The sequence below is a fragment of the Propithecus coquereli genome, unplaced genomic scaffold (assembly GCF_000956105.1).
Source record: "Propithecus coquereli isolate 6110/MARCELLA unplaced genomic scaffold, Pcoq_1.0 Scaffold14, whole genome shotgun sequence".
NCBI lineage: Eukaryota > Metazoa > Chordata > Mammalia > Primates > Indriidae > Propithecus > Propithecus coquereli.
In genome coordinates, this window is record NW_012138302.1 from 14,098,266 (window position 1) to 14,121,471 (window position 23,206).

General features: G+C 41.1%; 1 protein-coding gene across 5 annotated transcripts in view; it reads left to right on the top strand.

The window, feature by feature from the left end:
* The first annotated feature begins 8,786 nt into the window (after positions 1 to 8,786).
* The window catches only part of YIPF1 (Yip1 domain family, member 1), a 33,014-nt gene continuing 18,594 nt past the window's right edge, over positions 8,787 to 23,206 (top strand). For 2 of the 5 annotated variants that reach the window (XR_001137263.1, XM_012639470.1), the window contains exons 1-7: positions 8,787 to 8,934; positions 9,181 to 9,397; positions 9,613 to 9,692; positions 14,082 to 14,245; positions 15,516 to 15,596; positions 15,838 to 15,925; positions 22,535 to 22,651. Coding sequence is in view for 1 of the 5 variants with exons in the window: in XM_012639470.1 (XP_012494924.1) it covers positions 9,662 to 9,692; positions 14,082 to 14,245; positions 15,516 to 15,596; positions 15,838 to 15,925; positions 22,535 to 22,651 (481 nt within the window). In the remaining 4 variants the exon portion in view is untranslated. Of the gene's footprint in view, positions 8,935 to 9,180; positions 9,398 to 9,612; positions 9,693 to 14,081; positions 14,246 to 15,515; positions 15,597 to 15,837; positions 15,926 to 22,534; positions 22,652 to 23,206 lie in introns of those variants that run through there. The other 3 variants (XR_001137262.1, XR_001137264.1, XR_001137265.1) reach the window with 3 other exon arrangements.

Sequence of the window (23,206 nt, forward strand, 5' to 3'; positions counted from 1 at the left end):
ATCATCCTCAGTGCATGTTGAGTGGAGAGGGAAACAGGGAAAGAGGGAGAGCCCACGCACTGGGATTCACTCTTGGTGTTGTACATTTTATGGATCTGGACAAATGTACAATGACCTGTATCCGTCATTATAGTGTTATCCAGAATAGTTTCACCGCCCTAAAATTCCTGTGTGTTCTACCTATTCATCCCCACCCCCAACCTCTGTCTCCTGGCAACCACTGGTCCTTTTACTGTCTCCATAGTTTTGCCTTTTCCAGAGCGTCATATAGTTGGAATCACACAGTATGTAGCCTTTTCAAATTGGCTTCTTTTACTTAGAAATATGCATTTACGTTTCCTCCATGTCTTTTCATAGCTTGATAGCCCATTTCTTTTTAGCGCTGAATAATATTCCATTTTCTGGATGTACCATAGTTTATCCATTCATCTACTGAAAGACGTCTTGGTTGCTCTCAAGTTTTGGCAATTATGAACAAAGCTGCTATAAACATTTGTGTGCAGGTTTTTCTGTGGATATAAATTTTCCATCCATTTGGGTAAATACTAAGGAGTGCAATTGCTGGATTACATAGTAAGAGTATATTTGGTTTTGTAAGAAACTGTCACACTGTCTTGTAAAGTGACTGTACTATTTTGTATTCCCACCAATAATGAATTAAGAGTTCCTGTTGCTCCACGTCCTCGCTAGCATTTGGTGTTGTCAGTATTTTGGACTTTTACCACTGTAATATGTGTATAGTGCTATCTCATTTCAATTTGTATTTGCCTAATGACATATGATATTGAACATCTTTTATATACTTATTTGTCATCTGTATGTCTTCTTTGGTGAGATGTCTGTTCACATATTTGCCCATTTTTAAAATCAGGTTGTTCATTTTCTTATCATTGAATTTAAAGAGTTCTTTAAATATATAGAGTTCTATAAATATATAATCTATATTTTGGATAACAGTCCTTTATCAGATATGTCTTTTCCAGTCTGTGGCTTGTCTTCTTATTCTCCTGACAGGGTCTTTGCAGATAAGTTGTTAATTTTAATGAAGTCCAACTTGTGAAATATGTCTTTCATGGATTATGCCTTTGGTATTGAATGTAAAAAGTCATCACCAAACCAATGTCACCTAGATTTTCTCCTGTTATCTTTTGGTTTATGGCTTTGTGTTCTACATTTAGGCCTATGATTGATTTTGAATTAATTTTGTGAAAGGTGTAAGCTCTGATTTACTCTTTTGCACGTGGATGTCCACTTGTTCAGTACCATTGTTGAAGAGACTGTCTTTTTTCCATTGTATTGCCTTTGTTCCTTCCTTTATCTTAGGTGTTCTGGAGTGTGACTATGATATGCATAGGTGTTGTAAGTTTGTTCTTTGTTTGTTTTGTTTGCATTTATCCTGCTTGGTATTCTCTGAGCTTCCTGGATCTGTGATTTGTCATCTGACATTAACTTGGAGAACTTCTCAGTCATTGTTGTTTTCAAATATTTCTTCTGTTCCTTCTGTTTCTTCTCCTTCTAGTATTTCCATTACACATGTTTATACCTTTGGTCATTGTCCCACTATTCTTGGATATTCTATTCTGCTTTTCTCATTTTTATTTTCTGTTTGATTTTCAGTTTTCAAAGTTTCTATTGACATATCCTGAAGCTCAGAGATTCTTTCCTCAGCTGTGTCTAATATACTGATGAGCCCATCGAAGGCAAACTTTATTTCTGTTATAGTATTTTTGATCTCTAGCATTTCTTTAAAAATTAAAAGTAAAAAATTTTTAGAGACAGGGTCTCACTTTGTCACCCAAGCTGGAGTCCAGTGGCATGATCATAGCTCACTGTAACCTCGAACCCCTGAGCTCAAGTGATCTTCCTGCTTCAGCCTCTCAAGTAGCTAGGACTATAGGCATTTCCCACCACACCCAGCTAATTTCTTTTTAATTATTTTTTAGAGATGGAGTCTGGCTATGTTGCCCAGGCTGGTCTCAAATTCCTGGCCTCAAGTGATCCTCCTGCCTTAGTCTCCCAAAGTGCTAGGATTACAGGTGTGAGCCACTGTGGCTGACCTCCAGCATTACTTTTTGATTGTTTCTTAGAGTTTCTCAATACCTATCTGTTCTTGCATGTTGTCTACTTTTTCTGTTAGAGACCTTAGCACATTATAGGTATTTTAAAGTCCTGGTCTGATCATTTTGACATTCCTGCCATGTCTTACTTTCATTCCGATGCTTCTCTACCTCTTCAAACTGTGCTTTCGTGTGTGTGTGTGTGTGTGTGTGTGTGTGTGCCTTCTAATATGCCTTGTATAATAATTTTTTTGTTATAAGCCAGTCATGATGTACTGGGTAAAAGAACTGTAGTAAACAGGCCTCTAATAACATGTTAGTAAGGTGTCACGGGAGGGGAAGCATTCTATAGTCCTATGCTTAGGTCTCAGTCTTTTAGTTAGCCTGTGCCCCTGGATGCGAACTTCACAAGTGGTTTTCAATTTTTCCCCCTTTTAGGTGACACAGGAGGCTAGAGGGGGCGGATTTGGGGATTTCCTTTCTCCCAGGTCAGTTTAGGCTCCGATAAAACCCCAGTAGGGGCCAGGCGCGGTGGCTCACGCCTGTAATCCTAGCTCTCTGGGAGGCCGAGGCGGGCGGATTGTTTGAGCTCAGGAGTTCGAAACCAGCCTGAGCAAGAGTGAGACCCCGTCTCTACTAAAAATTAGAAAGAAATTAATAGGACAACTAAAAAAAAAATATATATATATAGAAAAAATTAGCCGGGCATAGTGGCGCATGCCTGTAGTCCCAGCTACTCAGGAGGCTGAGGCAGAAGGATCGCTTGAGCCCAGGAGTTTGAGGTTGCTGTGAGCTAGGCTGACGCCACGGCACTCTAGCCCGGGCAACAGAGTGAGACTCTGTCTCAAAAAAAAAAAAAAAAAAAAACCCAGTAGGATAGGCTCTGGCAAAATAATTTCTCTTAAGAGCATGCCTTGATAAGGACAGAATGTTCTGGCATGTTTCACGATGGCTATTTGCCCCCTCCCCTTGCTGGACGCATGAGGGGATTTTCCTCCAGTCTTCACTGCGAGAACCTGGTAGAGCTCCAGAAGGGAAATCTCACAAAAATGTCGGTGCACTCCCTTAAGACTCAGCCCCCTGGAGTTCTCAACTTTCGGACTTGTCTGCATTGAGCCCCTAGCAAGTCATCAGTTACAGCAGAGGTTTCCCTACCCTAGCACTGGTTCCCACACAGGCTTCTGTTTATGGGTCCCGGTCCCAGCAAGTTGTGAATTTCTGCATCTGCCTTTTATCTTTTCAATTCTGGGGGCAACAGTTTTCCTTTTGACCACAGTTCTCATTGCCAACCAGGGGAGCTCACCCAAGCATTGGTGTCCACGGTTTTTATTGATGGTTGATCACATAGACTTGGCTAACATTCTCATGTGACTGACCTTCAGTCTCCAACCCCTCTAGATGTTAAACTGATACTGCAGGTCCTAAGGTCCCCACCATAACTCACATTGTTAGCATAAACTATCTGATACGGCCCAAGGCCTTAGGTAAACTAGGACACTCTTAACAGCCAAGACATTCCCAAGTCTCAGGAGTTATTTCCTAGGAGCCAGGCAAAGGTTAAACTTTTGTTTGAAATTTACAGGATTGGAACAACTCAGATCTGCTGACTTAATCTTTTATTGTGCACCATTTTAGTGGACTAAAGTAAAAACAGCATATGATTTCTCATTAAACCTAGAAAAAGCATCTGATACAATTCAACATCCATTTACATTTTATTTTATTATTTTTAAAAATCTTTTCCTATCTTTAGGTATCTGAGGGAACTATTTATATTTTTAAAAGAAAATCTTTAAGAAAACTAGGAATAAGAGGAAGCTTTATTACTTGGAAAAATTATATACATAGCTCACAGAAAAATTATATATATGGCCCTAGTAAACTCAGTAGAGAAATTAGTCCTGGGAAATACAGTAAGTCAAGGAAAAAAAGCATAGTAAGATAGAAAGAGAATGTACTAAACTCATTATATGTAGATATGATCAACTACAAAGAAAATCCAATCCATTATCTGAATCAACAGATGAACTATTATAAAACTACTATAACTAATACGTGAATTCAGAAAGGGGACAGGTTACAAGATCAATTTATAAAAATCAGGAGTGTTTTTCAATACTAGCTATACCCAACCAAAAATGTAATAGACAACAAGCTATCACTCACAATTATAATGGAAACTACAAAGATCTAAGAATTAATGTAGATTGCACATGCCTTTATTTCAAAGCTATAAAAACTGGATTGAAAGATACAAAGGAAAATTTGAGTAGTGGGAAAAATATACCATGAATGGAGTGTCTATTTAAAGATCTCAATTATTCCCAAATTAATCCATAAATGTATAAATTCAATGTTCTGCCAAATAAATTCCAGCAGAAAAATTCAACAGAACTATCTCAAATTAGACGGAAAACAAAAACTCATAAAAAGCTAAATCAATTTTGAAAAATAAGAGCACAAGGAAATACAACAAAGCCAGAGTAATTCAAAAAATAACATGGTAGTGGCACAGGAAAGAATAGAGAGCTGAATAAAAAGATAGATTATCCATCAAACGATCAATCTATCTGAGCTGATACATGGAGATGAAACCACAGCTTAGTGAGGAAAACATGAAGCAGTGGGAAAACTGGTTCACTATTATGGAAAAAAATACAGTTGGAGACTTACATAGTAAACTCCAAATGGACTGAAGACCTAAAAATGGAGCTTCTGGGTTGCTGAACACGTGGAAGTGCCTGGAGGGTGGCGCCCCAGAGAGTGCATGGAAGCTCCAAGTCCCACCGTGTGCCTCTCTTCCTCTGGCTGTTTCTGAGTTTTATCCTTTGTAATAAACCAGTAGATGTAAAGCAAATACCTAAAAACATAAAAAGTAAAGCTAATAGAAGAAAATAATAGAGGATAACTGTATCAACATGGGGCTTTTAAATAAAGACCTGAAAACCACATATCAGAAAGGAAAAAAAATGGATGGATTTGACTAAATCAAAATTAAGGATTTCTGTGAAAGAAAAAAAAACCCAACAAGGACATTATACATAGAGCTAACCAATAGATACAGATTGGTTTATAGTATCTGTGAAGTCAGGCTATTAACCTTTGTCAATTTTTGTTCCGAGGCAAAGGAGGGTTACGTAAATTATATAGTGTAGTTGCAGGTAGTTCTGAGGTGTGGCTGAATTCATGGTGGTGGCCATGGATGACTGAGATTTGGAGTGCACTGAGCTATTGCAATCCTCCTTGTCTTCTCCATAATCAGTAAGGAGCAAGGGAGAGCACTCTGGTGAGAGCCCTGGGCCTGCACTGAAAGGTTTAACTGCTTGTTTTCTGGAAAAAAAGTATACATATGCAGTATACATGTATAGGTTTATTGTAACTTTTACTGATATAAGGGATGCATAGTAAACAATTTATAAATAATAATAAAATATACGATATTCTTTACTATAAATTCTATTCAATTGATTCTCATAGAATGCTTTCATTGATGTTTGCCAAATGCTTTTTGTTGCCCGCCTATGTTAGCAATTTAAGAACAATGACAGTTTGGACGTGAATGTTAATTAAGGAGTAAGATGAAAATGAAAAACATATGTCAAAATTTCACTCATCTGTTTATGATTTAACATGTTTTTAGTATAGTACTCAAAGAATACTGCCTCAATTTTTTGTGATATTCATAATATTGCTACTACAGATACAACACGTGCTTTTATATTTAATCTGCATTATTAACATTTTCTACATCACTATCTTAAATCTAGATCAGGAAGGGGTTGGCAAACTAGCTTATGGGCCAAATCTGGCCCTTGGCCTTTAATTAATTTATTTATTTTAAGACAGGGTCTCCCTCTGTTGCCTGAGCTAGAGTGCAGTGAGTGGCATCATCATAGCTCACTGTGATCTCAAACTCTTGGGCTTAAGCAATCCTCCCACCTCAGTCTACTGAGTAACTGGGACTACAGGTGTGTGCCACCATGCCTGGCTAATTTTTTGGTTTTTTTTTGTTTCTTCAGCTGAAACAGCAAAAGTTATGATTTATTGTATACTTGTTACACTCAGCCACAACTGAGAACAGAACTAGTCCAGAGTGTCAAGGGCAGGACAAAGGACCAACAGGGACTGTTTTGGTATGAGCAAGGTGGGTCTCTCAGAGCTGGTCTTGGGAATTGGATGGTGATGAAGTTCTAGATCCACTGAGAGGCAAGTTCTAGACAGTAGCATGCAGTCCAACGAGTTGTACCAGCGTCTCTAGGCTCTGGCATTCCATGTTTCTGCTCTTGTGGCCTTCACATGTGCACCAGCAAGTGGTTTACTTGGACCTCTGCCTCATCTTTCTTCCTTTGTGCTTCAGCCTGCACATTCATGTCTTCCTCCACTTGGCTCTCAAGGCATGGAGGTTTCTAGAAAGATGGCGCTAAGGCCGAGAGCCTGGCTAATTTTTAAATTTTGTAGAGGCAGGGTCTTGCTATGTTGCTTAGGCTGGTTTTGAACTCCTGGCCTCAAGTGATCCTTCCACCTCAGCCTCCCAAAGTGCTAGGCTTACATGTGTGAGTAACTGAGCCCGCCTATTTTTGTAAATAAAGTTTAATTGGAACACAGCCTGCCTGTTCATTTATACTTTGTGTCTGCTTTTGTGCTGTAACAGCAAAGGTGAATAGTTGCAAAAGACTGTACGGTCCACAACTGTGAAAATATTTATTATTCTGGTTTTTACAGAAAATGTTTCCCAGCCTTGGTATAGACAATATAACTATAAATTGGCCAGTGTGGTGGTTCACACCTATAATCCCAGCAGTTTGGGAGGCCAAGGGCTAAGGCGGGAGTACCCCTCGAGCCCAGGAGTTCGAGGCTGCGGTGAACTATGATTGTGTCACTGCGCTCCAGCCTGGGTGACAAAGTGAGACCCTGTTTCTAATAAATAAATAACAATAAATCAACCCCAGATATGTAGCATTTGCTAATTCCTGTAATGTAAATAATTCCACCATTGCTGATTTTAAACTACTCCATGTAACGTTACTGTACATGTGTTAAGAGATGCTTAGTAGTACACATATAAAATAGACATAAATAATGTCAAGAGAATAAAGTAAAATGTAGAAAAATATTTTGGAAGTGATGCTTTGAATATTATTACCTCTATTAATAAGCTGATATAATTTAGCTTTTAATAATGACTGGGTTTATAGTAACTGGTCTACAAAATTCTTGAAAACTTGACAACGGCTCTCCTGAGCTGGTTTGAGCATGCTTCCGCACACCGCTGGCCTGACTCCACCTAGCTGTTCCACCAAGGCAGAGACACGCTTTCCTTACCAGACAGACCCAGCAACGCAATACAGGCCAAGCTAAGGAAAGGGGCCCAGGCCAGGCTTCTCTCAACCTTACCTCCCAGGTACCTCTACCTACTGAGTATCTGGGACTAGTTCATTGCAATTTTTGAAGTTCTCTGAAATTTCCTGTTTTACTTACAAATTTTCATGACCAAATTTTGGTGGTGGTGGTGTGGCACATGTGAATTTAGTGTCCTGCTCACTGCAGGATAGCTCTGGCCCAGCCTGAGCAATTTGTTGCTCAGAATTGAGCCTATTTCAGTTTTTCCTTGCCTCACACATTGGGTTTAAACACCTTTAGTCCTTAACAGCAGACACATAAAGAAAGGGAAAGAGGCCTGTTTGTTACAGTCTCCAAAAGAAGACCAGAATCATTCCTGGTCCCTGCCCTCAAAGTGCTCACAGGCTGGCAAAGATGGGCAAACAAAAACAATTCGGGGTGAGTACTGCCACGGTAGATTCAAACCCAGGAAACCACGAGAGCAAAAGAAGTCCTGGGAGGCAAAGGCTGGCCTCCCGTAGGAGGAGGAAATTATCCCCAAAGTCTTGAGGGATGTGCAGGCGTTAACCAGGCAAAGGCAGGAGGCAAGGCACAACGTTTCTCACCAGGTCCACTCGGTGAAAGCCCGCTGTCGTTTACTGGGCCCCTGACGTATCTGAGGTGGCGGTCAGATGCCCTGGGGGACACAGTGGGTGGCCCGTCCCTGCCAGACCCCTCCCCTGAGCCCTGCCCCCCAAGGGGCATAGGCGGGAGTGAAGGAACACATCACCTCTTACTCGGGGTGCGCATAAGAACAGACATCATCCTGCCCTCGGTCACTCATTCACAAACTCAGAATGTAATTGACTCAAGCACTCCCTCTCTGGTTACATTTTAACGGCCAAATGAAACTGGGAGATTGATGACCCCGGTGACTTTTTTTCCTTTTCACCACCGTCTTTCATGACCCTATTTTATGTTTCCATAAGAAAAGAGGTATAAACAAACATTAAGAAAAGCCCAAACCCTTGAGAATTCTCTACGCCTACGGGAGCGGGGCGAGTGCAGGCAGCCTCTCACAGCGACCCGCCATTCCGCCCGCTGCGCCTGTCTCTTTAAGAACCCGAGGTCCGGGCGTGGTGGCGCCTGAGGTCCCAGCTACTCCCGAGGCCAAGGCGGGACGGTCGCTTCAACCCGCCTGAGAGCGAGATTGCTGTGAGCGGTGACCACGCCACTGCACTCCAGCCGGAGCGACTGAGGAAGAACCCCTTCTTTAAAAAAACCACAAAACCATAAAACCGCGAGGCTCACCCTGCGGAGGGCACCCTGCGGAGGGCGGAGACGGGACGGCCGTGTGCGCCGCTGCCCGCCAGGGTCTCTGGGAGCGCCTTCTCCCGGAGCGGCGGCCTCTTTAAGAAGGCGGGGCTCTGCCCGGAGGAGGCGGAGAAGTTCCGCCCGCCAGATCTCCGGCTTCCGGCAACTGGGCTGGACCAGAACCTGCGGGTATCGTCTAAGGCTCGACCCTCCCCGGGACCTGCTGGACGCCGAGCCCCGCGAGGTGAGGCGGCCAGATTTGCGGGGCCAGTCCGGGGCTGAAGGGGCTCGGGGTCTCCTGCCCGCCCGGGCCGCTGCGGCCCAGCTTCTTTCCTTAAACACTGCCTCTGCTGCGCCGTGCCCCAGGCTGCAGGGTCGCGAACACTCCAGCGCCTAATTGCCTGGCTCTTTGCTAAGCGCCTCACACGCACTGTCTCATTTAGTAGCCCCACACTGTGTGAGTAGGTACCATTATGAACCCATTTTACAGATGAGGAAACTGAGGCCCCGAGGAGCGCACACACAGCAGAGAAGCAGCAGAATCGGGAATCAAACCCAGGTCTGTCTGATCCCAGAGCCTGTGCCCTTAACCACTGGCTGGGCCGAACTGTCTTCGTTCTTCACTGCCCCCATCACCTCTCTCAAACCTCAGCCTCTCCTTCCTCATCCTTCGATCTCCAGGTTGCGCCTGGTCTTTAATTCACACAGTGAGCGAGATTGATTGGAACCTCTGGACCCATGGGGTTAGATTCTTTATAACAGTTTTAATATTATCTGATGCTTAGTGGTTGTCTTTGTATAAACCTATCAGACCCCACTGAAAAAGGAGGCAAGGAAAAGCAATACCATTTCTAACACTGAAATAAGATTTGTTTGTGGATATTTTATTATTCTATTATGCTTACTTATTTTTTCCTTTTAGACCCCTGCAAATTTTCTTCCTCATAATTGGGAGAAGACCCCCTGGCTGAATGGCAGCTGTAGATGACTTGCAGTTTGAAGGTACATCAGTTGGGTGCCCACCTTTATCTTTATGATACTGCGTCGACAGTCGCGGCAACATATTTTCATTGCTGCACTGCCTTCTCCATTAAAGAATATTAATTCAAACATCTTGGTGAAAGACTCGCCACACCCAGATTTTTCCTGTTTGTCCACACTAGCTGTTCTTTTTTTTGCCAAATAACCCTTCAGATTGGTAATGGGTATCATAAATTTAGTACAGTGATTACAGAAAATCTTTATATGGTTCTTGCTTTAGTTGAGCATCTACTTTATGCTTAGAACTGTACTGGACTAGAGATAAAAAGATTAAGAAGTTTATACACTGGTGGAGTAGATAAAAGTGTAAAAAGATAATTAGGAAATGTCATCAGATCATTCGTTGAATCAATAAGTATCTCATGAATGTGACCATGAGTCAGACAATTGTTCTATCAGGGATAGAAGAATGAACAAAACAGTTTCTGTCTGTCTCTCTTTCATTCTTTCTTTCTTTTTTGTTTTTTTTTTAGAGTCTTGCTCTGTTGCCCAGGCTGGAGTGCAGCAGCATGATCATAGCTCACTGCAGCCCTTCTAACTCCTGGGCTCAAGGAGTCCACCTGCCTTGGTCTCCCAAAGTGTGGGGATTACAGGTGTGAGCTATTGCACCTGGCCCAAATAGTGTTTCTGCCCTATGAAGCTCTCAATCCTTGGTCGGGGCTCTCTCTAAAAAATAAAAAAAAAAGAAAGATAGGAGAAAAAAAAATCTTGTACATGGGGGGAACATTCACATATTAATGATCATTTAAATATATATATCTATGGTGATGGATACCAGAGGCTGGGAAGGGTAGCAGGGATGGGGAGAATAAAGTGGGTATGGTTAATGGGTGCAAAAATATAGTTTGATAGATGGGATGAACAATATTTGATAGCACAACAAAGGTACTATAATCAACAATAAGTTAGAGTATACTTCAAAATAACTAAAAGAATAGAATTGGAATGTTCTTAACACAAAAGTAATGATAAATGCCTGAGGTGATGGATACCCCAATTACCCTCATTTGATTAATCTACATTGTATGCCTGTATCAAAACATCACGTTTCCCTATAAAGATATATAACTATTGTGTACCCATAATAATTAAAATTTTAAAAATTTAAAAAATAAAATGCCAGAAATAAACAACTCATAAATTTTTTTAAAAAGGAAATATATACCTATTGTGCAAACTATAAAGTGCTGGAGGAAAAGTTTAGGGCGATATTTGTACTTAGAACCCAGAACCTGATGTAGACTAAGGATTGAGATACTTATTTGTTTTATAAACACTTATGTAGCACTTACTATACGTCAGGCACTGTTCTAAGTGCTTTGTAAATAACTCACTTAATCCTTATATCAACTTTATGAAATAGATACTTTATTCTCCCTGTTTTACCAAGGAGACTGACACACAAAAATTAAATGATTTGCCTAATGGTCACACAGTTAGTAAGTTGTAAAGCCAAGATTTGGCAGGCAGTCTGGTGTCACAGCTTATGCTCTCTAATTTCTGAGGAGGAGATACGATGTTTAAAGAGAAATTTACTTCATTGGCAAGTACTGTCAGCTCCATCTTCAAAATTCATCTAGTGTCTCACCACTTCTCACCACCTTCACCACTCTTCCTACTATGTTCAAGGTCTCTATCACCTTTTGTCTGAATTATAGCCCTTTTTTCCTACTAGTTTTCCTGCTTCCTTCCTTACCCCTCTACAGCCTATACTTTGCAGCCAGAGTCGTCCTTTTAAAACTAAGTCAGATCATGTCATTCTTTAAAAACCTTCTAGTGGCTCCCATCTCACTAGGAGTGAAAGCCAGAGCCCTTTCTGTGGCTTAGGAGGCCCTCCCATAATCTGCTGCCTCTGATTGCATCTTCTGCTGCTCTCGTCCTTTCTCTGCTCCAGCCACATAAGCCTGTCACCGTTCCTCCTGTGTCCAAGTACGCTCACAGCTTGGGGCTTTTGTGTCATCTTTCTGTTTGGGACATTCCTCCTCCATACAGCCACGTGGCTTGCTCCCTTGCTTTGTTCAAATCTCACCTCATTAGAGAGGCCTTCCTTGGCCACCCTATCTAGGAGTACAGTGTGAGAAAGTTCAAGTGTAGAGAACAGCACATGCAAAGTCCCTGCTGAGGGAGGAAATTTGCTTAATTTTTTTTCCCAAAGGATTGAAAGAAGGTCTGTGTTCCAGATCACAGGTGGTGGGCGAGGCTGACACAAGGTGAGGCTTGAGAGGAGACAGGTGATAATTTATGCAGGGCTTTATAAACTATGTTAAGGGCTTTGGTCTTTAGAAAGGAATGCAGGATGCTATGGGGGTCATGGAAGGCCTCATTGATAAGGAATGGTAGTGTTAAATGTAAAAGTGGAATTCAGGAACTTTCAGATGGAAGGCATTGTATCAGGAAAGAAACAGAGGCAAAAGCTAGCTTAGGATATTCCAGAATGTAGAAGCAGAGAATGTCGATGGCAGAAATAAGACGTGTACCAGTCTTGCTCTCAAGGAGCTGAGATGGATAGGAATTACCAACACAGAGCGGAATTTGTGAAGAGTCGCCATGTTAGAGATACACACACCTTACTCTCTAATCAAACTATTCCATCTGCTGTCCCTCTAACGTGGGACATACTTCCTGTCTTCTGGGGCTTGCTTATTCCCATCTTGTTGCATGAGATGCCATCCCCAGCACTTGTGGCCATCCTCTCATGTGGCATCTTCTCCAAGAAGCCTTTCCTGATCTCATCAACTAGATGAGTATTGACCTTTGCACTTCTAAAGTGGCACTCTCTGTTCTTCCTGCTGGCATGCCCTTCACCCTTGCAAACCACAGCTTTTTAAATATGTGACTTAAGTATCTTCCTTGGTCTGATTCCCTCTGGCAAAGTTGTGACCATCTTTTTAAATGTCAGTGTCATATCCAGTCAATAAGTGGTAGCTATAACAATTTTTATTATATCATCCTCACAGTCTCTCTGTGAGGTAGGTATTATCTATACCTTTTCGTTCAAGAAACAGAGACTCAGAGATACGGAGTAATTTGCCCAAGGTCATGGAGCTACTGAGTGTTAGAGCCTTACCAAGGTAAGGACCATCTCACTCCAGAGCCTCAAGCTGGCTTAAACAACCCCAGCATTGGCAACTGAGGCTTCAGGAATTGTTACAGATTAGCCACTTGATTGATTTCAATCACTCTAGTTTTCTCTGTAAAACTATTCATATAGCTGAGAGGCAATGAGAATGAGCTCAGTTATCCAAGAGCCCCATCCTGCTGCTAGGATTTGTGCCATGCGTGTAGTGTTATAATGGTACCCTGCTGGTACTCTTTCGTAGGCCTTTCTTAGGCCTTCAAAGGCTCTTGCTTTTATTCAAGAGGAGCTAAATAAAGTATGTTAGGATGCTCAGAGACAGGAAGTCTCAGTCACTGCTGGTGGACATAAATAGGTAAGGTCCTTTTGGAAAGCAGTTTTAACAGTGTGATTCAAGAGCCTCGAAAATGATTTGCACCCTTGGACTTAGTGATCACAGTGGTAGGTGTTCATCCTAAGGCTATACCCCAAAACACTTTCTCTACACAGACATATTTCTTGTGTATTTGTAATAAAATCTTCACCAAAGGAATATTCCACAGTCACATAAACGATCATTTTAGAGACTGTTAAAATATGAAAAATTCATTTCTATATGTAATCCTCAGTAGACAAAGCAGGATACAAAATTGTTTATTTTGTATTATCTCATCCTAGATCAGTACTTGGCATACTGTAGGCATGCAGTAAATATTTGTTGAATAAATGGATGATCATCACTGGCCTGAATCTCACTATGCAAAGAAGAGGAACTATACCAAAATATTAATAGTGTTTGCCTTTATGTGATGGGACTAAGAATGATTTTTACTCTATGATTTCCACATTCACTTTTGTCCCTATGTTTTCTATAGTGATTGCATGGACTTATTGGAAAAATGAATTCCATTAAAATATTTGAACTTGAATCAAAGAAGAGAAATTTAGAACTTTACTTAATCTTCCTAACTCTCCTAAATTTCCTTAAAAGAAATATTATTCTCCCATCATATAGATGAGAACACTGAAGTTTATAGAGGTTAAGTTAACTACTCAGGCTCATGTGGTTAGTAAGCTGAGCCAGACCTAAAATCCAGGTCTGATTCCAAATTCTGTTGTCTTCATAATCCTTTCTCTATGTCAGATTGATTTTCAGATGAGATTTTTTTCAGACATTTTGCCATTTGTATCAAGTGGGGTCTATAGCAAAGTTAACAGCTTGTTGTTAAATTAAAAGTATAGCATTTCTTGTGTGGGTAAGGTTTCTGAGGTCCTTGTGCTCTAATTGATTTCAGAATTTGGTGGTACAGCCACTTCTCTAGCAGCAAACCCAGATGCCACCACAATAAGCATTGAAGATCCTCATGAAACCCCTAAACATCAGCCAGGACCCTTAAGAGGCTCAGGGAGAGAAGAGGATGATGAGTTACTAGGAAATGATGACTCTGACAAAACTGAGGTTTGAACTTATTTTTGAATTTTTTTAAAAAAGATTTTTTAAGGCTTGTTCATGCCTTTATTCACTATCTACGGTGTGCCAGGTACAGTGTCAGGCAGTGACAATGCAAAAGTAAGTGACACATGACCTATGCCTTGGTAGGGGAAACAGGCAGACAGCCCATTGTTGTCCATGGGAAGCACACAGGTGGGGGGACCTGGGGTGGTGGGACAGAGAGCCTTGCTTATGGAATGTGGGGCTCCTGTGTCCAGTGTCTTGTAATATTAGAGTTGGAAAGAACCTTCAGGGTCCTCCATTTCAGCCTCTCTGCCAAGATATTAATACTGTCCTTGGTATGTCTGAAAGAAAACCCTTGAATACCTCCAGAAACACGCTGTTCACTACCATGTAAGGCAGCAGCTGCCACTGTTGGATGTTAATTGTGAAATTTTTTTCTTTTATAATGAGCAAAAAATATCTGCCCATAGCAGCTGCCCTTCTGCAAAGCTGCTCAGAGTCCACCTGTACTTTTGCTGTATGAATCCTCTTCAGATATCTGAAGGTGGCAGTCACGATTCCTGACATAGGGCCTGCATTCTGCTGTTGAAGAGCTATGCGTTGGGATAGGCATGGCCCTCCTCATGTGCCTCTTCTAAATTGGAATTTTGGTTTTTTGTCAGAGCAGTAATGTTTTTAGTACTGAGTCAGTATGTCAGATTTTTGAGAATTTAGGAGGCTATTAGGAAGGACCTTGAACGGATGGAGGAGGAAAAGACATTTATACTGACTGCCTTTATGTATATGTGTATGTGTATATATTATTGTACATAATACATATTCTGTATACTATTGAATCCAATCTGCCCTATAATCCTATGAGGTAGATCTTGTTAGCTGTATTTTTGTTTGTTTGTTTTTAATATAAGTAGAGAGTTTATTTGGGCTGAGTTTGAAGACTGCAACCTGATTATAGGTTCCCAGCTGTACTTTTTAGATAAGGGAGTTAAGCCTAAGAGGAGTCTAGTGTCTGGATTTGCTGAAGCTCCCCTCGGTAGAGGGACCAGGATTTGAACCCTTTTGGTGTGACTTTAAAAAAACTGATGCGTGTTTTTATATCAGGCTGAGAGTTGAGTGTTGGCTATTTCAGAGTTGGTTAATAAATGCAGAAGAGCCTGGTGTTTCATACTTTTTGGTTTTCCATTAGATCAGCTCCTTCCCTCTCTGTCTCTCTGTGCAGCTAGAATTAGAAAATTGCTTCTGTGTTCATTATGTTTTATTTTACCTCTGACAGTTACTTGCTGGACAGAAGAAAAGCTCTCCCTTCTGGACATTTGAATACTATCAGACATTCTTTGATGTGGACACTTACCAGGTTTGTAAACCAATTTCATCTTTCCTTTTACGTGAAATGGAGGCTTGTTTCTTCTATGGTTAAACCATCAAATAAATGGGAAAGCCTTTATATACTGGACATGGTCTTACAAAAGTAAAGGGTTGTTAGCATTTGAAAATACTATCATAAAAGTTCTGACTGAATTTCAATTTTGTGGAAGTTGAATTTATTAAGCTTAAAAAAAAATCTTCAGCAGAATCACCACTGTGTTGTTTTCCAGGTCTTTGACAGAATTAAAGGGTCTCTTTTGCCGATACCTGGAAAAAACTTTGTGAGATTATATATACGCAGCAATCCAGATCTCTATGGTATGTGTAGTGCTGATTTGATTCTTTACCATGTTTCAGTTGAACTTGGGTGCGTGTGAGGGTTGCCTAGAAAGTTGGATTGCACTGTTAGTGGGGTGTGCAAGATTTTGATTCTTCTGAGCTTCAGTAGCAACCTTTGCAAAGAATTTTTGGAAAGATGCAATTATGTGTTATATTAATGCCATAATTACAAGTACTAGCATATCCTTTAAAACTCTTTGAATGACATTACAAACTTGAGACAGATTAAGTCACTTTGACTAAGAGGAGATTGTCGATTTTAGTTTATGGAGGATTTGGTGGTGGGAGAGAAGGTATTCTCACACTTTTTCATTGATGTGCTCAGTTCCAGCTCTGCCCTCAGATGAGCTGTCTCCCCTTGGGAGGCTCTGTGTCTCAGTAACCCATGCCTTCAGTGCCTGGCAGAGGCTTGGCACAGAGCAGGTGCTCAAACAGTTTTTGAACACTTAGCTAGGCCCTGTGTTAGAGGCTGAGGATTTAAAGATAAGGCCATAGTACCTAGACACAGGAGTTAGAAGAAGGAGAACTAACATCTCTTGAGTACCTTATAACTGCCAACCATGGAGATAAACACTATTTTACTATTTTACTAGTACTATTCCCATACTCCAAGGTAGCCTTATCTTACAAAAGACAAAACTGAGGCTTGAGGAGGGTAACTTGCCCGTACTCACAGAGTTAGCAATAATGACAATATTAGCATGCACATATTGTGCTTATTATGTGCCAGACTCTCTTATTAAGGCAGAACCTATATTAACTAATTTAATCCTTGTGACAACCCCAACTTTATCAGGCAGATACCATTATTATCCCTGTTTTATAGATAAGGACACTGATTCACACAGAGATGCAGTAACTTGCCTGAGATTACACAGCCAGTAAGTGCCAAGCTCAGTTTTCAGATCAACACCGTGGCTCATAATCCATATTCTTCACTATGCCATGCTGCCTCTTGTGATGAAGCCAGGATTTGAACCCAAAGCTTGCTTCTTTCCATGACACAGGTAGCCTCGTTAGCTCATAGACGTGGTTAAAAGGAGGAAGTACAATGTAGGTGAAGTGTTTTACATTAGAGAGGACTAGGCCTTGTAGGGTGGGTTGGAGGAAAGCGGTTAGGAGAAAGTTGCCACTCTGCAGAGTATAACCAAAAAATTGATGAATTTGAGTACATTTCAACTAAAAATTTCAACACAACAAAATAAAACATAAGCAAAGGAAAAAAATAAACCACAGGCAAGGGGAAATATTCGCAATGCACATAACCAACCAAAGATGAGAAGCAGAGTATATTTAGAACTCCTACAAACTATAAAAATAAAACAAGCAACTCTGGGGAAAAATGGGCAATTTACACAAGAGGAAACCCAAATGGCCAGTAAATACATGAAAAGCTGCTTAGCCCCACCTGTAGTCAGGGAAATTAAAACAGGGTATTTATTTATACCTGTTATTTTAACAAGCATATTAAATTAATATAAGTTGGCTTGTTTTCATTAAGTCACTCAATTAATTTAACAAACATTGAGCACTTACTGTTCTAGGTACTAGAGATACAGCAGTGAAAACAGAAAAATCTCTGCTTTAGGCAGTTTGTAATCGATTGAGCTTAACAGTAAGCAAAGAAAAGTAAAATACAGAGTTTTCTAGCAGCAAATGCTAAGGTGAAAATTTTCAAGCAGATAGGAAGGACATGAAATATTTGTGTAGATGGATGAATTTGAAATTTTAAAAAGGTGAATTTTGAGTAAAGACATGAAGGAATTGGAAGTGATTCATGTAGATACCTAAGGGAAGAGCATTTGAAGCAGAGGGATCAGCAGTGCAAAGGTCCTGAGGCAGGAGCTTGCATAGTATGTTCAAAGAACTGTGAAGAGACTAGTGTACCAGATGAGAATGAATGAGGGGGCCTAGTAGGAGATGAGGTCACAGAGACAGTGTGGAGGGTCAGACTACGTAAGGTCTCATAAGTCACATGGAAGACTTTGGCTTTTACTTGAATGAGAAGCCATTGGAGGGTTTGGGCAGAGGAATGACAGACTTTAAGTCAGATTTCATAGACATTGATACTGAGTGTTGTCAAGGATGTGGAGCAATGGGAACTTCTGTACAATGCCGGTGGGTATATAATTGGTACACAAATTGGAGTAGTTTTAGGATGCTCATATCCTATAATTCAGCATTTTCACTCCCAGATGTACATTTTTAGAGAAACTCACATATATACAAGATGACATATAGAAGAATATTATTTACTGCAGCAGCATTGCTTGTAATAGAAATTGTTTAGAAACAACCAACATATCCATCAGCAGGAGAATGGATAAATAATTAGTGGTATATTCATACATGGAATTCTATAGTTTTTTTAAATGGATAAATGGATAAATCTCAGAACAATGGTAAATGAAAAAAAAGAGCATGTTGTAGAAGGATATGAATAGTATGACAACATTGAAAAGATTTTTAGACCAGGTATGGTGACTCACACCTGTAATCCCAGTGCTTTGAGAAGCTGAGGCAGGAGGATTGCTTGAGGCCAGGAGTTTGAGACCAGCCTGGGAAACATAATGAGACCCCATCTCTACAAAAAATAAAAACATTAGCTGGATGTGATAGCATGTGCCTGTAGTCCTAGCTACTTGGGAGACTGAGGCAGGAGGATCACTTGAGCCCAGGAGTTTGAGGCTGCAGTGAGCTGTGATTGCACCACTGTGCTCCAGCCTAGGCAACAGAGCAAGACTCCGTCTCCAAGGAAAAAAAAAGATTTTAAGTGGCAAGATATTGTACACCAGTGTTTTTTTTAAGATAATTCATTGTGCCTTTCTGTATGTTAGAAATATTTCATAATACAAAAATGTATAATGTGAAATTTTAAATACAAACTAAATTAAGGCTCTCTACCACCCCCACCCTATAATAAGAGTAGGAATTTGGCAGGAAAGGGGAAGAAGGCAGTGCGAAGCAACATGGCAGGCCCTGGGATGAGTGGGTGTCGTATGTCTCCGGAGTCCAAGCTGCCTCTGGGGACAGCTGGAGAACTTACAGAGCCCAAATCTGGTGAACTTTTTATATCAGCGTGAGGAATCTGAATTTTGTCCTTAAGCAGTAGAGGTTCATTGAAGGTTGCAAAAAGTAGGGAAAGAGGATAATAGCAAAGAGGACAAGAATGCTAAGTGCTAGGAAAGTTTTCTTGCTTCTGCCAAAGGATGATTTATTGAGATTGGGCCAGACAGGGATAGTAGGATGGGCAGGAGTTGATATTTCAGACCACCTGAAAATATTGTTCCTTCGGCTGTTCCTGTGCCAGGGTTGTTAGGTAGCTTAGGGCATGGGGCAGCCAGAGAATGCTGGACAAGTCTTTAAATCAGTATAAATATCTCCCCATACCAGACCTTTTTTATTTTGAGGCAGGATCTTTCTCTGTTGCCCAGGCTGGAATGCAATGGTGCGATCATAGCTCACTGCAACCTCCTGAGCTCCAGCGATCCTCTTGACGCACTCCCTCCCTCACCCCCCAGTAGCTGGGAGTACAGACACACACCACAATGCCTGCCTAATTTTTTCCATTTTTAGTAGAGGATTGCTTCAGGTCAGGAGTTACAAGGATTACAAGTGTGAACCACCGTGCTGGCCTCCATTTTTTTTTTTATTTTAAAGAGATGAGGTCTCACTGTGTTTCCCAGGATGGAGTGCAGTGGTATTCACAGGCGAGGTCATGGGATGCTGCAGCTTTGAACTCTTGGCCTCAAGTGATCCTCCCACCTTAGTGTCCTGAGTAGCTGGGACTACAGGCTTCACCACCGCTCCAGCTCCCAGGCTTCCTTTTGCACTCAAGATAAATTCCTAACTCAACAAGGCCCTTCTAAAACCCTTCATGATCTGATCCTGGCCCATCTCTCCAATCTCGGGCTACTCCCGACCTCAAACTTCCTTAGCTTCGAATTGTCGTATCTTCTGGGTTCTCTGCTCATGCCGTTCCCTCTTCCTGGACCACTCTTCTGTCTTCACTTTGTAACTCCCGCTCTCTTTAGATCCCTGCTTAGACACCACCTTCTCTAGGTTTGGTGCCCTCCCCTCTGCTCCCACGGGCACCCTGCATTTCCCTCTTCAAAACTCTTGAGATTAGATATTTTATTGTCTGTCTCCAAAGTGTGCGCGAGTGCACCAGAGCCAGTGACTGTCTCTAGCACCTACCCTGGGGCCTAGAGGTCATGGATACTCAGTAAATAATCGCCAATAGGGTATGATAATCTTGGCTTTCTAGTTATATGGGTATTATAACTTAATATTTTGGCTACTTGTCATTTGCTTGGATGATCTCAGCCCATCTATAACACATAATCAGTTTTGTTCATTCATTCAATAAGCTCTTCAGTTGTGGGGGTTTTGTGGGTTTTTTGTTTGTTTGTTTGAACTCTTATGTGGTGAGATTTCATCCTTGGCTACCGCAGAGCCTACAGTCTAGTGAGTAAACAGACAATTTGTGAAAAGCTAACATTGGTGACTCTTTGGAGCATCCCGGTTGATTGCTTATGTTGTCTTTCCCATCTTCAGGGGCCAGTGCTTGGCTTTGAAAAGTACTAATCTATTTCTGCTAGTCACCCCTCCTAGGACAATAAATAATTTTCTTAATTTTGTGATATGTAAAAGTACCTGAAATTATCCCAAACTGTATTATAAAATATTAGTGAAATTGAAAAATGAAATTTATAAAAGTATTAAAATCTCTCAATTTAAAAATTATATTTGTTCTACATAGTACTTTTTTTAGGTGAGGAGAGACAAGGATAGTGTTCATGAAATCAAGCAAATGATGAAAGGGGTTTGCAAGGCATGGTGTACTCATCCACTCAGTGGAATATTTTATGACCATTAAAAAAGACTAAACTGATTTTTATGAAGGGCTATGGTAGAATCTCTAGGCTATAGTAAGGTGAAAATAGAAAGGTGCATAGCAGGATATATATGTGTGCTATCATCTGTATAAAACATGCACATGCACACATATGTGTTCGCTTATATGTGAATAGAATATTTCTGGCAAGATCCACCAGAAACTGGTTACAGTGGCGTTTGTGAAAAATGCTCAAGCTGTGCTTTTCCTGTGCTCTCACACCAATACAACAATCAACACAGAATACTTCCATGACCAATGTGGGGGGTCCCCACCAACAAGCAGTGGACACCGGCTGGGTATCCTCCAATTGAATTCCGACACTGTCTACCTGGAGATAGCGTCAGATCCCACAAGTTGAGGGCTCAGTCCCCAAGATTGCCCCCCTCTTTTTAGACACCAGTGGTAAGTCTGGGCCTCTGGAACTTCTGAGTGACTTGCTTCAAGTTGGGGTTCCTATGACTTCCTCTTTGGGTTCGATTAATTTTCTGGAGCAGCTCACAGAACTCAGGAAAACAACGTTTTCTGGTTATTACAAAGGATATTACAAAGGATACTGAGGAAGAGATGCATAGGGAGAAGTGTGGGGGAAGGGGTGTGGTGCCTACATGCCCTGTTGGGGTACTCCACCCTCCAGGAACCACCGCTTGTTCAGCTATCCAGAAGCTCTCCAAATCCTATCCTTTTGGGCCTTTTTTGGAGACATCTTTGGATAGGCATGATTGGCAACCATGCAGAAAAGTGACTGGACAAAAAGGGTATGATCTAAACTCAGCAAGGCCTGTCTATTCAGATTCTTCCTGGCCTCTCTGTGCAGCATTCCTTCCTCTAGGGTATAGGGCAGGGCCCTCTCTGGAATGGGGGTCTGAGGACCCACAGTCAGATTAGAGTCCTGCCTTGGGCAGGTGAAAGGAGGGCAGGAGAAGGTTGGAAAGAGAGATTCTGTTTACTGTAACAAGGGCTGTGGGAGTCAGTTATAAGCCAGGAACCATGGACAAAAACATGTATATAAATATATAGCTCTGGGAGGGAAAAGGCAGAGCCAGGGCACAGAGAGGGAGGGAAGCTTGCTATTCTCAATATTCCTTTTTGTACCTTTGGAACACAACTTGTACAAGTATTGCTTTTTCGTTAAAAAAAGAAAGGAAGCCTTAAACATACACACAAACACAACCATGGGGAACTGATAGGTTAAATTATCTCTGCCTTCAGGTGTTCTGCTTGCTCTGCTCTTTGAGTATGCTACCCTGTTTTTGTGTATGCTGCAGAAAGACCTGTCTGATTTAACTTATTTTTCTCTGACATTAACATTTGGCACTTAGATAAGGGAAGTAATCTTGCTTCATGTATTCTGATGGAAGGTTTAACAAAATGCCTGGTTTTTTTTTGGTGATCCTCCAATAAAAGAAGCTACACACAAATCAGTGTCTTTATTCCCCTAATTGTGGAAGGTGTTTTGGCCTTCAGGTTCAAATCCCTGCCCCTCACCCCATATTTAAGGCAGCTAATTACTGAGTTGTGTTTTGACCTTTTAAAAAACAAAATTCCCATTAAACAAGTGTTGATTACACCTAAAATTCATTTTTCCTTGCTTACATGAATAGGGAGAGGGAGATAAAAAATTATTCTCTAAGAGTCTAAAGGCTTTTGCTTTATTTTTTTGTTTCTGAATTTTCTGGTTTCCTTTGCAGGCCCCTTTTGGATATGTGCCACATTGGTCTTTGCCATAGCAATCAGTGGGAATCTTTCCAACTTCTTAATCCATCTGGGGGAGAAGACATACCATTATGTGCCCGAATTCCGGAAAGGTTGGTGAATAGCTTGACTCATTTGTGTGCCATTGCTTTCTAACCATGAGTTCCTTTTACCCACTGAGCCCTGGGGCCCCATCTCAGGGTACTGCAGCCCTGTTCTCCATGTTCTAGGGTCCAGCCTATCTACTGCCTCGGAGACTACCACCCATCTTTATAAATGCACATAATCGTTTTTTTTTTTTTTTACTATGGCGAAGTATGTGTAACATAAATTTTACCATTTTCAGTGTACAATTCAGTGGCGTTAAGTATATTCACAATGTTGTGAATCCACATAATCTTTAGGAAAGCTATAAGGCCAGACCCAATAGCAACTGGAATTTATTCTCAGAAAAATGTACAAAATAAGTGAAAAACAGTGTACATAAAGGACTCCATTGTGGCATTATTTGTATTGTCCAAATAATGGAAACAAGGGAGACATTATTCTTAATATTTAAGTTGCGATGGCTCCACTAGCTAGCATTGCCTGAAATCACTAACTATGAAGCACCTAGAGCCATGTGGAAACTGATAACTTATGCCAAACTGGTGCCTGTTCTGTTAGCA